The sequence below is a fragment of the Palaemon carinicauda genome, chromosome 2 (genome assembly GCF_036898095.1).
Source record: "Palaemon carinicauda isolate YSFRI2023 chromosome 2, ASM3689809v2, whole genome shotgun sequence".
Classification (NCBI taxonomy): Eukaryota; Metazoa; Arthropoda; class Malacostraca; order Decapoda; family Palaemonidae; genus Palaemon; species Palaemon carinicauda.
In genome coordinates, this window is record NC_090726.1 from 91,303,672 (window position 1) to 91,317,609 (window position 13,938).

The 13,938-nt window shown below is 44.8% G+C and overlaps 1 protein-coding gene across 4 annotated transcripts in view; it reads right to left on the reverse strand.

Moving 5' to 3' along the window:
- The window catches only part of LOC137618893 (trans-Golgi network integral membrane protein 1-like), a 158,246-nt gene that overhangs the window by 88,600 nt on the left and 55,708 nt on the right, over positions 1–13,938 (reverse strand). For 3 of the 4 annotated variants that reach the window (XM_068349101.1, XM_068349107.1, XM_068349098.1), the window contains exon 2: positions 12,966–13,863. In XM_068349101.1, the coding sequence (XP_068205202.1) occupies positions 12,966–13,836 (871 nt within the window). In that variant the 5' untranslated portion in view covers positions 13,837–13,863. The remainder of the gene's footprint in view (positions 1–12,965; positions 13,864–13,938) is intronic. The other variant, XM_068349111.1, reaches the window with a different exon arrangement.

The following is a 13,938-nucleotide window of genomic DNA, read 5'->3' on the forward strand; positions in this document are numbered from 1 at the left end:
GTGGTATCATATGCCTTTTCAAAATAAAAAAAGACTGTCACATGGTGCTGTTTGGAAACAAATGCTTCACAAATGGAGGACTCAAGTCGTATCAGCACATCAGTCGTTGACTGCATTTTTCTGAATCCACATTGAATGAGTGATAAAATACCCTTCTTTTCAAGGTACCACATCAGTCTTATATTGACCATCTTCTCCATGATTTTGCACAAACAAGATGTTAATGCAACTGGCCTATAATTTGCTGCTAAAAACTTGTCCTTACCGGGTTTTAAAAAGGCTAAAATAATGGCTAGTTCCCAAACACTTGGATAACTATGATCATGCCATATTCTATTAAAAATTCTTAAAATAAATAACTTTGTATTAAAAGGTACGTGTTTAATCATTGCATATGGAATTCCATCAGGTCCAGGGGCTGTATCATTACACGTAGCAAGAGCAGAATCAAATTCTCTTTCCGTAAAAGGAGAATTGTATGACTTGCTTTCCTTGTTGCCAAGTTTAAAACTTTCTTTTCTTCAATTCTCCTACACTGGTGACCAGGAGCTGCATCACACTTGCACAATACATTTGAGAAATGGTCAGCCAGGGCATAGCTAACATCAGTTGCTCCAGTCATATACTGGCCATTTACCTTTAACACTGGTGGTGGGTTTGGGGTGAATTTGCCTGCTATCTTTTTGACTTTCCTCCACACAGATGATGTTGGTGTTCTACTGTTAATGGAGGAAACAAATGACATCCAAGACTGGCGCCTAGCTTCTTTCATGGCACGAAGGAACTAAGCTCTACATTTCTTGTATATGACTAAATTCTCCTCAGTACGGCGCATGCGCAATCGAGTTAAAGACTTTCTTGTGGCTCTGTGCAGGGCAGTTAGTTCTGATGACCACCAGGGGACTGGTCGTCGTCTGAATATCCCTGTTGTTTTGGGAATAGAATTCACTCCTGCTGTGTGAAGAATTCCATTAAGTAACTTTATGGCATCGTCAACACTTTCAAACTGTTCTGTATTTCCTTCAATTTCACTTAACTCCCGAAATCTATTCCAGTCCGCCTTATCAAGATTCCATCGAGGCGATCTCTGTAAAGGTGGACCATTGTTGGTGTTTATAATGATTGGTGCATGATCACTAGTATGCCAATCATCTAATGTTCTCCAATTAAAATCGAGAAGACAGTTAGAGCTTGCAACTGATAGGTCAATGCAGGACAAGGTACCTGTCTGAACATGAAAATGTGTGGGCTCTCCTGTATTAAGGAGCCCGACATCTTCCTTCGCCAAAATTGATGATATAATATTACCCCTTGCGTTTGCCAAAAAATCACCCCATAAAGGATGTCTACTATTAAGATCTCCTAGTAAAAGAAAAGGTTGTGGGAGTTGTTTAATCACCTCTACTATACTATCATATGAGATGTTATCATTTGGAGGCAAGTAAAGAGAACAGATTGTGTATTTTCTCCCTATATAAATCTGTACAACCACTGCCTGCAGAGGGGTACAGATAGACAAAGATATTTTGGGAACATCTCGACGAACGTATATAAGACTTCCCCACTGGGCTCCCTGCTCGCTAATCATATGGTGTCCCATAGCTAACATATTCTCGAGGACAAGGAGTATAGCATCAAGCTTGCTTTCTTGTAGACATACAGTTATAGGGGAATGTTCATGTATGAGGAGCTTGAGTGTTTCATATTTCGCCCTTAAACCCTGGCAATTCCATTGCAGAATGGAGGCAAAAACTATGATTTATTTTTTGGAAGACACCTTAGATGAAGTCTTCCCATTGGCAATATTTGATCTAACAATACTTCCTGGTGATATCTCTAGAAAGGATCTTGATATAGTGGGTTTTGTATTCCTCTTTTTCTTTGTGTCCTTTTGATCTAATTGTTGAGGAGGATGATGTACCTCAACTTGAATTTCTGATTGGTTCAATTTACCTTCCAGTTGATAAGAAACATCAACAGACAAGATATCATATTTATTAGAAGTCGTGACTTTTAATGTTTCTTGTGGTAGGAGGCGAGAGAGATGGAGGTCTCTCTCTTTTTCGATTAAAATGTTGTGATCTGTCAGTTTTTTGCACCTTCCCCACTACAGGTTCACCAGGTAAATAAGTTTCAAGTGAAACCTCCATCATATCGGGCAAGGACACGGCCTGAGAGAGGTTTGTACTATTGTTTAGAATCTGAGTAGTTGGCTTTTGAATAACTTTCAGATCTTTACATATCTGTTTTGATTTTTCTACAATTTCTGGACATAGATTTTCGATGGGACTTTCAACCTCTATAACTACTTTCATTTGTTTCTTCATATTAGAAGTAGAGATATAATTTTCGTCTGTGTGGTTTGGCAAGTTTTTCTTCAGAACCATTGAAAAAGGTTACCCTGGTCTAATGTGCTTTTCAAGAGCTCTTTTACGAGCCTCTTTAAAAGTAACCCTTTCCATGGTCCTAATGGACTGAATTTCTTTTTCAAAAATAAATTTAATGCAGCTTTTAGATGTAGCTGGGTGTGTTTCCCCATAATGTATGCAATTAGGGTTTTCTATGCATACTCCATGACTACTTTTTCCACAGTTGGCACAAACAGCTGGCTTATTGTTCAGTTTTTCCTTACATTTCTGGCTTAAATGGCCATACATTTGGAAATGATAACATCGCAATGGTGAAGGAATATATGGTTTTACATTCAAAGATAGCCAACCAGCTTTTATAACATTTGGTAATGTGCATTGATCAAATGTTATAATTAAAGTAGCAAGAGGAATACGTTTTTCTCCAACTCTCTTTCTCATTCTGATTACTTTAACTACGCCTTGATTTTTCAGTTCATCCTCAATTTCTTTTTCCTCTATATCCAGCAATTCTGGAGCACATATCACACCTATACTCTGGTTGAAAGTAGGGTACGAAACGCATTTTACACTATGACCATTCGATGTTGTAAGTGTTTTTAACCTTTCACCTTGTAATGAGGATAGTGTCTCTATCAAGAGACTTCCATTTCCCAGGGGTAGAATTTTTGGCTGCCCTCCACATAAAGTAACTATTTCCTTATTAGCTTAAAAAACATTTACACGCTCATTTCTTCCGTTTTCAAATTCTAAGATAAAAAAATTTTCATAATTCACAACTTCATAGTGACCAGGTAATACTTCTACTTTTCCATATCTTTCTGTACTGTCATCATTTTTCACTCTCTCTCTCTTCTTTGCGTGTTTTATTATTCACATGACGTGAATAAGGTTCTAATGTAACAATATTAGAACCCGAGTTGGAGCTGTCTGTACCGAGGTCCATGTTTGTATTTTCCAGGTCATCAACAGAGGGGTGGGTTTTTTTGGTATGAGCAAGCCAGGTTATCCACCTCTTATCAGAAGATGTCAGTCCTCATATCCCATGTGTCCCAACACGAGAAGAGGCTTCAGCGGGGACCAGTCCTCTATTAGAGAGGGGCTGCCTCTCTTTAGGGAGACGTACACTGGTCAGTGGGGGTAGTTAGCCCCTCCCACCGTCAACTCCAATGCCTGGCGTCACCCACTACCCGCAAATATGGGTGACTTAAAACCAGATCACTGGAGACCGACTCTTAACAGACTTGGTCTGCACCCAATGGGGTCTGCCAGAGGGTGATGGCGTCTAAATTGGCAAAGGTTGAGATGGAATGCCATCCATCCCACACTGTGCCAAATCCAAAGCAGCAGCCAAAGTATAATCGAACATGCCAAAGTCGTCAACAATATCGAGCCCAAAAGGAAGAGATGGGAGAAAAAAGAAATAACCAAAAGTAAAAGAGAAAGTGCTGACTGATTTAGTTGGATCGACAGCTGGGCACCGAGGTCTAGTGGGAAGTAGTTCCCACTGTTCATTAGAGCCCAGCTGCTAATTCCTAAGCCCCCACCCCCCATCCTCATCAAGGCTTCAGCATCTGGGGGGGCTCTATCATAAGAGAAAGACTCTTGATGACGAGGGTCACGAGAACCCGTAGGTTCAGCGTGTTGTGTGTTGCGAGACCCCTAAGGGTCAGAGCAATGGGAAACCGAAGTTTCCTTGTCATGAGATATCGAAGTATCAGTGTGACTAAAGGCGAGAGCCCAAAGGTTCAGCATAACCCGTGTTGCGAGACCCTGACGGGCTAGCGCAACGGGAAACTGAAGTTTCCTTGTCACAAGACACTGAAGGGTCAGCGTGACTGATGGTACAAGAGCCCGAAGGATCAGCGTAACCATCGTTACGAGAGCCCGAAGGCTCAACGTAACTGCAACCCAAAGGTTCCAAGTCGTGTGAACTCGAAGTCCAGCGCGACAGAGGCCCAAAGGACTCCTAAAGTCGTGAGAACCCGCAGGATCAACATGATGAGAACCCAAAGGCTCACGATCACTGCGAGGAGAACCAGCTAGTTCAAAAAAGACATTTCCTCAGAGCACGAGGAAAACATCCAGGATGGAGAGGGGTCACCAGCCCTTCTACCCTAAGATCCTCCGGAGAGGAACGCTGAGCAGACTCCGCCCGAGAGGGAGACTAATACCACTCTAAAGATACCTCCTCCACTGAGGAGGTTGAGAACGTCGCTTAAGACAAGACTCTCGCTCCGCCCCTGGAGGAGAACCATAAGCGTAAGGGGGACCCCCGATGCCCATAGGCATTCTTCTCTCTAGAACGAGATTCGTTCCCCCAAAGGGGATACCTGCTTCGGAGAAAGCTCTGCCACCACTCCTGGTGGATCAGCAAAATCCTTGTCGTCGGAAAAAGACTCAATGCCTGCAGCTCTAATGCAAAAGCTGAGCATAAGATTTCTCTCGCGACCGAGAGAAAAGTTCTCCCGAAGAAGGACATCACCTAAGACAAGCTTCCTCCCAGCTCTATGAGAAAAAAGCGTAGGCGTAATAATCTCTCTCGCGAACGAGAGAGAAGTCCTCCTGAAGGAGGACACCACCTAAGACAAGCTTTCTCCAGCTCTATGGGAAAAAAGCGTAGGCGTATTAATCTCGTTCGCGAAAGAGAAAGAAGTCCTCCCAAAGGAGGACATTGCCTAAGACAAGCTTTCTCCCAGCTCTATGAAAAAAAGCATAGGCGTAACGATCTTTCTCGCGAACGAGAGAGAAGTTCCCCCCGAAGGAGGAACAAGCCTTGGACTTGCTTTTCCTCAGCTCAAGGGGAAAAAGCACAGTCTTCGGCGACGAGATAGCAGAAGCAGATCTCGTTGAGGCGTCAGCAGCTCTTCCTGAAAGAGGGAAGGTTGCTGAACGGCTGAAGTAGGGAAGCTCTCCCTCGGAAGGGGGAGTAGCCCAACTCCGGGGAAGGTTAACACTTCCTCGTAAGAGAAGGTTCTCCAACCCCTGGAGGCAAACCTCCTGGCAGCACTGCATGCTCCCCATCTACAAGCCTTGTTCAAGCTAAAGGTCAGAAACGAGTGCTACCTCGCAAGGTAGGCAGCTCACGAACTGCCACAGGAAGCACAGGACATTAACTGGAGTGCCCGAAGCCATCGGTCTTCTTTCTACATCGCTGCTATCTGTAGAAAAGGAAATAAAAGTTGTGATGAATTACAATTCATAACTCCACTGCATAATGTGAACTATTCAGGGAACAAGTTACCTAACTTGCAAGCGAACTACTCAAAAGGGAGCGGAACTATTATAAACTTTTACTCAAGTACTGAACAAACACACGGAAGTGTTGGGAACTTCGGGCCACCCACGCAGGGGTATATCAACACAATGACAACTCCCTTATGGCGGAGTCCGCCGGTTACGTTCTCAACAGTAATTAAAGATACAAGTATTTAATAACATAAGAGTATGTTTCCATATATACATGCATATATATGTACTGTATAAGATAAAAACACACACAAAAGAATAAACTAAACAGAAAAATAATCAAGGCAAGCCTTTGCGGGAGAGAAAGGTAGCATGTCCGTCCTCTACCGAGCCATAAAGTACAGTGGTTGCTAAGCCGAGAGGTGTGAGTGAGCGGGGTAGCCAGTCTGGCCCCCATCCCCCTCGCCCGGTAACTAGCGGATGGGGTAGTTATCCCTCACTAAATTATCATGGCTTGTCTTTCAGCTACGCCGAAAGTACACCCCTATAAATAGCGGAGGGTTTGTATTTACGCCGGAACAAACTGGCTTTAAAAATGACTTAAACAGTTACTCAAAATCCACTGGACAAAATTTCTTAAAAAAAATCAGCTTCAATAACAATAGCCTAAAGAACATATTCCACATTCAAGCTATATAAGAAAACTAACACAGAACTCAAAAAATGATATTTTCATTATAAAATAAATTTTTGAATATACTTACCCGGTGAATATATAAATAGCTGACGTCTCCGACGGCCCGACAGATTCCAAAAAACTCGCGAGCGATCGCCATGAAGGTTGCGGGTGTGCCCACCAGCGCCGACTATCGGCCAGATACCGCATATACTTCTCAACCACTCCAGTTCTTCTCAGTCCGCTGGGTCTCTATCGGGGAGGAAGGGAGGGCCTTTAATATTATGGAGGGGTCAAAAATTTATTTTATAATGAAAATATCATTTTTAAATATTAAACTTAGCCGGTGAATATATAAATAGCTGATTCACACCCATGGTGGTGGGTAAAGACCAGTATTAATACAATAAAGGCGTATATGCTCAAGAGTTTTTGACAAATATTTCATAAAAAACAAACTTGAGTATAGGTACCTGGTAAGGAAGCTGACTCTGATGATTACTCTGCCTCATTAGTCCGCTATCCTCACGAAGCCCAGCCATCCTCTCAGGATGCTGAAAGACTCCCAGGAGCTGTTATATCCAGGGCGAACACCCCTATAACAGGACCTCATCAAAACCCTTAATCTGGGCGCTCTCAAGAAACAACATTTGACCACCCGCCAAACCAAAAAGATTGCGAAAGACTTCCTAGTCTTCCGTACAACCCAAGACAAGATTAAAAACATTTCAAGAGAAGATTAAAAGGATATTGGGATTAAGGGAAAGTAGTGGTAGAACCCTCACCCACTACTGCACTCGCTGCAACGAATGGACCCAGTGTGTAGCAGTCCTCATAAAGAGTCTGGACGTCTTTTAAGTAAAATGAAGCGAACACTGACTTGCTCCTCCAAAAGGTCGCGTCCATAATACTTCGAAGGGATCTATTTTGCTTAAAAGCCACCTAAGTCGCTATTGCTCTCACTTCGTGAGTCTTGACCTTAAGCAAACTATGATCCTTCTCACTTAAATGAGAATGTGCCTCCCGTATTAAAAGTCTAACAAAGTAAGATAACGCATTCTTAGACATGGGCAATGAGGGCTTCTTAACGGAGCACCATAAAGCCTCAGAACAACCTCGTATTGGTTTAGTTCTAGACAAGTAAAACTTAAGAGCTCTAACGGGGCACAGCACTCTTTCAACTTCATTACCTACGATCTCTGAAAGACTACGTATTTCAAAAGATTTAGGCCAAGGACGAGACGGAAGTTCGTTCTTGGCCAAAAAACCAAGTTGAAGAGAACATATAGCTTTATTCGTCGAGAAGCCGATGTTCTTACTAAAAGCATGGATCTCACTGACCCTTTTAGCCGAAGCCAAGCTCACCAAAAAAAGTGTCTTGAGGGTAAGATCCTTCAGGGAGACTGAATCTAAAGGCTCAAACCTGTCTGACATTAGGAACTGTAGGACCACGTCTAAGTTCCAAGCAGGAGTTGAAATACGACGCTCCTTAGAGGTCTCGAAAGACTTAAGGAGGTCTTGGAGATCTTTGTTATTTGAAAGATCCAAGCCTCTATGCCTGAAAACAGAAGCCAACATGCTTCTGTAGCCTTTAATGGTGGAAGCAGAGAGGGAGCGACCGTTTCTCAGATACAGGAGAAAATCCGCAATCTGCGCTACAGAGGTACTGGAGGAGGAAATAGAGGAGGACTTGCACCAATCTCTAAATACCTCCCACTTCGACTGGTAGATCTTGATTGTAGAGGATCTCCTAGCCCTCGCGATCGCTCTGGCTGCCTCCTTCCAAAATCCTCGAGCTCTTGAGAGTCTTTCGATAGTCTGAAGGCAGTCAGACGAAGCGCGGGGAGGCTTTGATGAAGTCTCTTTACGTGAGGCTGCCGTAAGAGATCCATCCGTAAAGGCAGACTCCTCTGAACGTCTACCAGCCATAGAAGTACCTCTGTGAACCACTCTCTCGCGGGCCAGAGGGGAGCAACCAACGTCAACCTTGTCCCTTCGTGAGAGGCGAACTTTTGCAACACCTTGTTGAGGATCTTGAACGGTGGAAATGCGTAAGCGTCCAGGTGAGACCAGTCCAACAGAAAGGCATCTATGTGGGCCGCCTCTGGATCTGGGACTGGAGAGCAATAAGTCGGGAGCCTTTTGGTCAGCGAGGTCGCAAAGAGATCGATGGTGGGTTGACCCCAAGTCATCCAAAGACTCTTGCACACATCCTTGTGGAGGGTCCACTCTGTAGGGATCACCTGACCTCTCCGACTGAGACAGTCCACCAAGACGTTCAAATTCCCTTGGACGAACCTCGTCAAAAGTGAGATGTTTCGATCTTTTGACCAGACGAGGAGTTCCCTTGCGATGACGAAAAGAGCGTGGGAGTGAGTGCCTCCTTGCTTGGAGATGTAAGCCAAGGCCGTGGTATTGTCCGCATTCACTTCTACCACCTTGTTTCGAAGCAGATTCTCGAAACTCGTCAGTGCTAAATGGACTGCCAACAGCTCCTTGCAGTTGATGTGAAGGCTCCTCTGGTCTGCCGTCCAAAGACCCGAGCATTCCAGACTGTCCAGAGTCGCCCCCCAACCCAAATCCGACGCGTCTGAAAATAACACATGGTTTGGGTTCTTGACTGCCAGAGACAGACCTTCTCGAAGTCTTATATTGCTGTCCCACCAGGCCAGGCAAGTCTTGACTGCTTCGGAGATCGGGATCGAGACCGCCTCCAAAGTTTTCTCCTTGTTCCAATGGGAGTCTAAATGGAACTGGAGAGGGCGTAGGTGAAGTCTCCCTAGAGAGATAAACTGTTCCAGGGATGAAAGCGTCCCTAGGAGGCTCATCCAGCTTCTCACAGAGCAATGGTCTTTCTCTAGCATGAGACAGACTTTGAGCAAAGCTTGCTCTATCCTGTTGGCAGACGGAAAAGCCCGAAAAGCTAGACTCTGTATCTCCATCCCCAAATAGAGAATCGTTTGGGAGGGAGTCAGCTGAGACTTCTCTATGTTCACCAATAGGCCCAACTCCTTCGCAAGATCCAACGTCCACTGTAGGTCCTGCAGACAGCGATGATGGGACGACGCTCTGAGTAACCAGTCGTCCAGGTACAGGGAGGCTCTGATCCCCGACAAATGTAGGAATTTTGCTACATTTCTCATGAGCCTCGTAAAAACAAGAGGAGCAGGGCTGAGGCCGAAGCACAGTGCTCGGAATTGGTACACCACATTCCTGTATACAAACCTTAGATACGGCTGAGAATCTGGGTGCATAGGAATGTGGAAGTACGCATCCTGCAAGTCGAGAGAGACCATCCAGTCTCCCTCTCTGACTGCTGCTAGAACGGATTTGGTGGTCTCCATCGTAAACTTTGTTTTGACAACAAACACGTTGAGAGCACTGACATCCAGCACCGGCCTCCAACCTCCTGTATGCTTTGGAACTAGGAAGAGACGGTTGTAAAAACCTGGGGATTGAAGGTCCGAGACTTTCACCACCGCCCCCTTCTCTAACAACTGAGACACCTGCAGATGTAATGCCTGTCTCTTCGACTCCTCTCGATACCTGGGAGAGAGGTCTATCAGATCGTTTACTAGAGGAGGTCTCCGTACAAAAGGGATTTTGTAACCCTCCTTTAGCAACAAAACAGACTCCCGGTCTGCACCCCTCTTCTCCCAGGCCTGCCAGAAGTTGGTCAATCTGGCCCCTACTGCTGTCTGAGGACGTGGGCAGTCAGACTCTGCCACGGGAGGACTTAGATCCTCTCCTCTTACCTCTCTTACTATCGGCACGAGAGCCTCCCTTACTGGGAGCTCTGCCACGAAAGGGCAGGATAAACCTTGTCGCTGGAGTATCAAATTTAGGTCTGTTGACATAAGAGGACAAAGGTACAGCCTTATGCGCAGACGTGGCCATCAGATCATGAGTATCCTTCTGCACAAGAGACGCTGCGATATCCTTAATCAGCTGCTGCGGGAACAGGGCAGAAGACAATGGCGCAAAGAGAAGTTCTGACCTTTGACAAGGAGTTACCCCTGCAGACAGGAAAGAACAAAGAGTCTCTCTCTTCTTAAGAACTCCTGCTGTAAAAGTAGCAGCGAGTTCATTAGAGCCATCTCGGATAGCCTTGTCCATGCAGGACATAATTTGCACAGAGACATCACGGTCTGCTGAGGAGATCTTCCTACTCAAGGCTCCCAGCGACCAATCCAAAAAGTTGAAAACTTCAAAGGCCCGATAAACTCCTTTGAGGAGATGATCTAGGTCTGAAGAGGACCAGCAAACCTTCGAGCGTCTCATGGCCAGACGACGAGGAGAGTCTACGAGGCTTGAGAAGTCTCCCTGGGCAGAGGCAGGTACTCCCAAGCCGAGAACTTCTCCCGTGTCATACCAGACGCTCGCACGAGAAGCCAGTTTGAAAGGGGGAAAAGCAAAAGCTGACTTCCCCAAACTCCTCCTGGTCATTAACCAGTCGCCTAATAAACGCAAAGCTCTCTTAGAAGAGTGAGAGAGCACTAACTTTGTGAACGACGGAGTCGAAGTAGCTAGGTCCAGCGTGAACTCTGATGGGGGCGAACGAGGAGCAGCAGACACAAAATGATCAGGAAAAAGTTCCTTAAAAATAAGCATGATCTTCTTAAAATCAAGAGAGGGCTGAGCAACTTTAGGCTCCTCTCCGTCTGAAAAAGTCCCCAAAGGAATATCAGTTGGAAGGGGGTCAACGACTTCCTCATCCGACAACTGCCGAGTCTCGCGATACGGAGAGACATGCCGAGGAGGCAACGCTTGACAGGCTATGTCAACATGCGACGGAGCAGCAGCAACAGCTGAGGTAACGACGTCACGCCGCGGCTGCAAAGACTGAAAGTCTTGTGACTGACAAACAACAACAGCCTGAGTTGATTGCCGTTCGACATCACGTCGAGACTGCATTGACTGCAGGGTCTGAGCAGGAAAAACAACATCTGACTACGGTGACAGACGTTCAACGTCACGTCGGGGCAACGGAGTCGGTCGACGAACGTCAGTGCGGGGCTGCGGTGACAGCTGCTGAACGTCACCTCGAGACTGCGGCAAAGGGGGTTCCACGTCACGTGACTGACGTGAATGACGAGGAACACGATCAAAATCGCGTTTAAAAGCACTAGAAACGTTAGCGCTAACATCATAAGGACAAGAAAACACTCGTTTAGGAGGCTGAAGGCCAGGGTCACGCTTATCGTACTGGCGAACCGCAAGCAAAGGATCTTTGCGAAGCTGTTCATGCTCGTAAACCTCCATTAAAGAGGAAAGTTTAGACTGCATGTCCCGCAGGACAAACCACTTCGGGTCAACGGGAGTCGGAACGGGCCGTGACGTCGGTAACGTCTGTGCATGCAAATCATCGCACCTACCGAGACCCTCGGACTCCGTGTTACGTTTTCGCTTAACAGGCGAACAGCCATCCGATGACTGAAAGTGGTCAGAGCTGCCCCAATGGCTACAGCCAGGACGCTGGACCTGTCCTGAAGGGACTGACTTGCGCTTTAAGGGTCTAGAAACCTTACGCCAAGGTTTCTTATGCGACAAGTCGTCGGAAGACGAGGAGAACTTAGTCTCCCCCGTTTTATGGTAAGGACGTTCTTGATGAGAAACGTCTGATACCAAAGAGGGAACGTCTGTACGTCGGTTTACACCTCTCGCTCCCTTAAGTCCTACGACATTCCTTCTCCCTGGTGCAGGGGAGCCTGAAAGAGGTCTCGGACTAGGGGAGCGACAAGCACGAACAGACAAACCCTCGGTCGCAACACTAAACACATTTTGCGCACTTTCCACTTTACCACTTTGATTTTCTACTTTACCACTTTGACACTTTAACAACTTAACATCGGACATAAGCTGGTTCCTGTCCGAGGCTAAGGTTTCAACCTTCTCACCTAATGCTTGAATAGCTAAAAACATATCGCGCATTGAAGGTTCATGAGTGCTAATAGGGGGTTCAGAAACTACCACTACAGGGGAAGGATTAGGTTCAGGGGCATGGGAGGAGGAAAATTCTAAAGATCTAGATGAGCTTCTCCTCACCCTGTCTCTTTCAAGCTTACGAGTATACTTTTCATACTCTAACCACTCGAATTCCGACAAAACCACGCACTCCTCACACCGATCTCCTAATTGGCAGGATTTACCCCGGCAATTAGAACAAACAGTATGAGGGTCGATAGAGGCTTTCGGAAGACGTTTGTTACAATCTCTCGCACATTTGCGATATACAGGAGAAGGGTCAGCCATTATGAACAACCAGAGAAAATTCAAAGTAAAGCCAAGTTCATCAACAAAAAACAAAAAGCAAAAAAGGTTTCAAGAGTTTTATTGAAGGAACACACCAACACAGCGAAAGCCAATAAAACCCAAAACAAAGTAGGCCTACTTCACCAATTCGGTAGAAAACTCGAGGTCTAGAGCGAGCGGAACCAATGTTGTCGGTGACACCGACAGAGAAGAACTGAAGTGGTTGAGAAGTATATGCGGTATCTGGCCGATAGTCGGCGCTGGTGGGCACACCCGCAACCTTCATGGCGATCGCTCGCGAGTTTTTTGGAATCTGTCGGGCCGTCGGAGACGTCAGCTATTTATATATTCACCGGCTAAGTTTAATATTTAAAAACTATAAGCTAGTTAACTACAACAAAACACTAATAAAAACCTAATAAGTGTAGTAAAACATTATTGGTGCAAATAAAGTACAGTAATAGTTTATTAATTCTTACCTTGAACATCATCTTGTCCAATGGGATTTGTGTGATCCGTTTTAATGGCAATCGGTGAAGAATCATCATCATCATAAGCATAAGAAGGGTCTATTGAACTCTTCTGTACTTCTGAGTCTTTTGTAATGGTTTCTTTATCATTAGTGTCCGAGTCTTCTTTTACAATCGGAGGTATAAATAATCCAGAACTGCTCATATTTTCTTCTTTAGGAGCAAAAGAGGAGTCATTTTTTACACCAGGACGTTTATCTACACTACTGTCATTGGTCTCCGATTTCTTTAGCTCTGTAAAAGCAGGAGAAACATTTTTTTCTTGTGTATTGCTTTTTACGTCATCAGAAGATGAAATAGCAGCTTCAGTTGACTTTGAGAGACTAGCAGAATTAGTCTCCTGACCTTTAGTATCTGAAGATGGTTTACTAGCTACTGTCACTGACTCCTGGGGTACATCACTTTCTTTGGCCTTAGAACTCTGAGAAACTGTTATTGGTTTGGCTGTAGTTTTTGTATTATCTTCAGAATTTTGAGGTTCTTTAGTGCTTCCAGTATTTGTCTTTATGCCACTGTCATTCGATTGGACTTCAGAATTGCTTTCTGCCTCAGGCTTGGGTGGTGATATGGATTTTGTATCTACTGATTTACTAGTATCATTTGAGTTTCCTGACAATTTACTTAACTGTTGTCCTGAATCCTTAATGCCCTCATTTTTCTTAGTACTAAGACTTCCATCATCTGTAGCAGTAATGTTGCCACTTACAACTTTTGTATTATTATCTGCATTTTCAGAGGCAAGATCATCCTTAGGTAGAGGGCCTGCCAAGACTCCAACAGTAATCAAAATGACAGACAGTACAATCCAGAGAATTTTCATAATTTTCACTTTTGTTTGGATACTGAACTGAAAAGAAAATAAGTGGTAAAAAGTAGTAGAATAAATATAAGAATAAATACATCAAGTTCTACTGAAAACTTA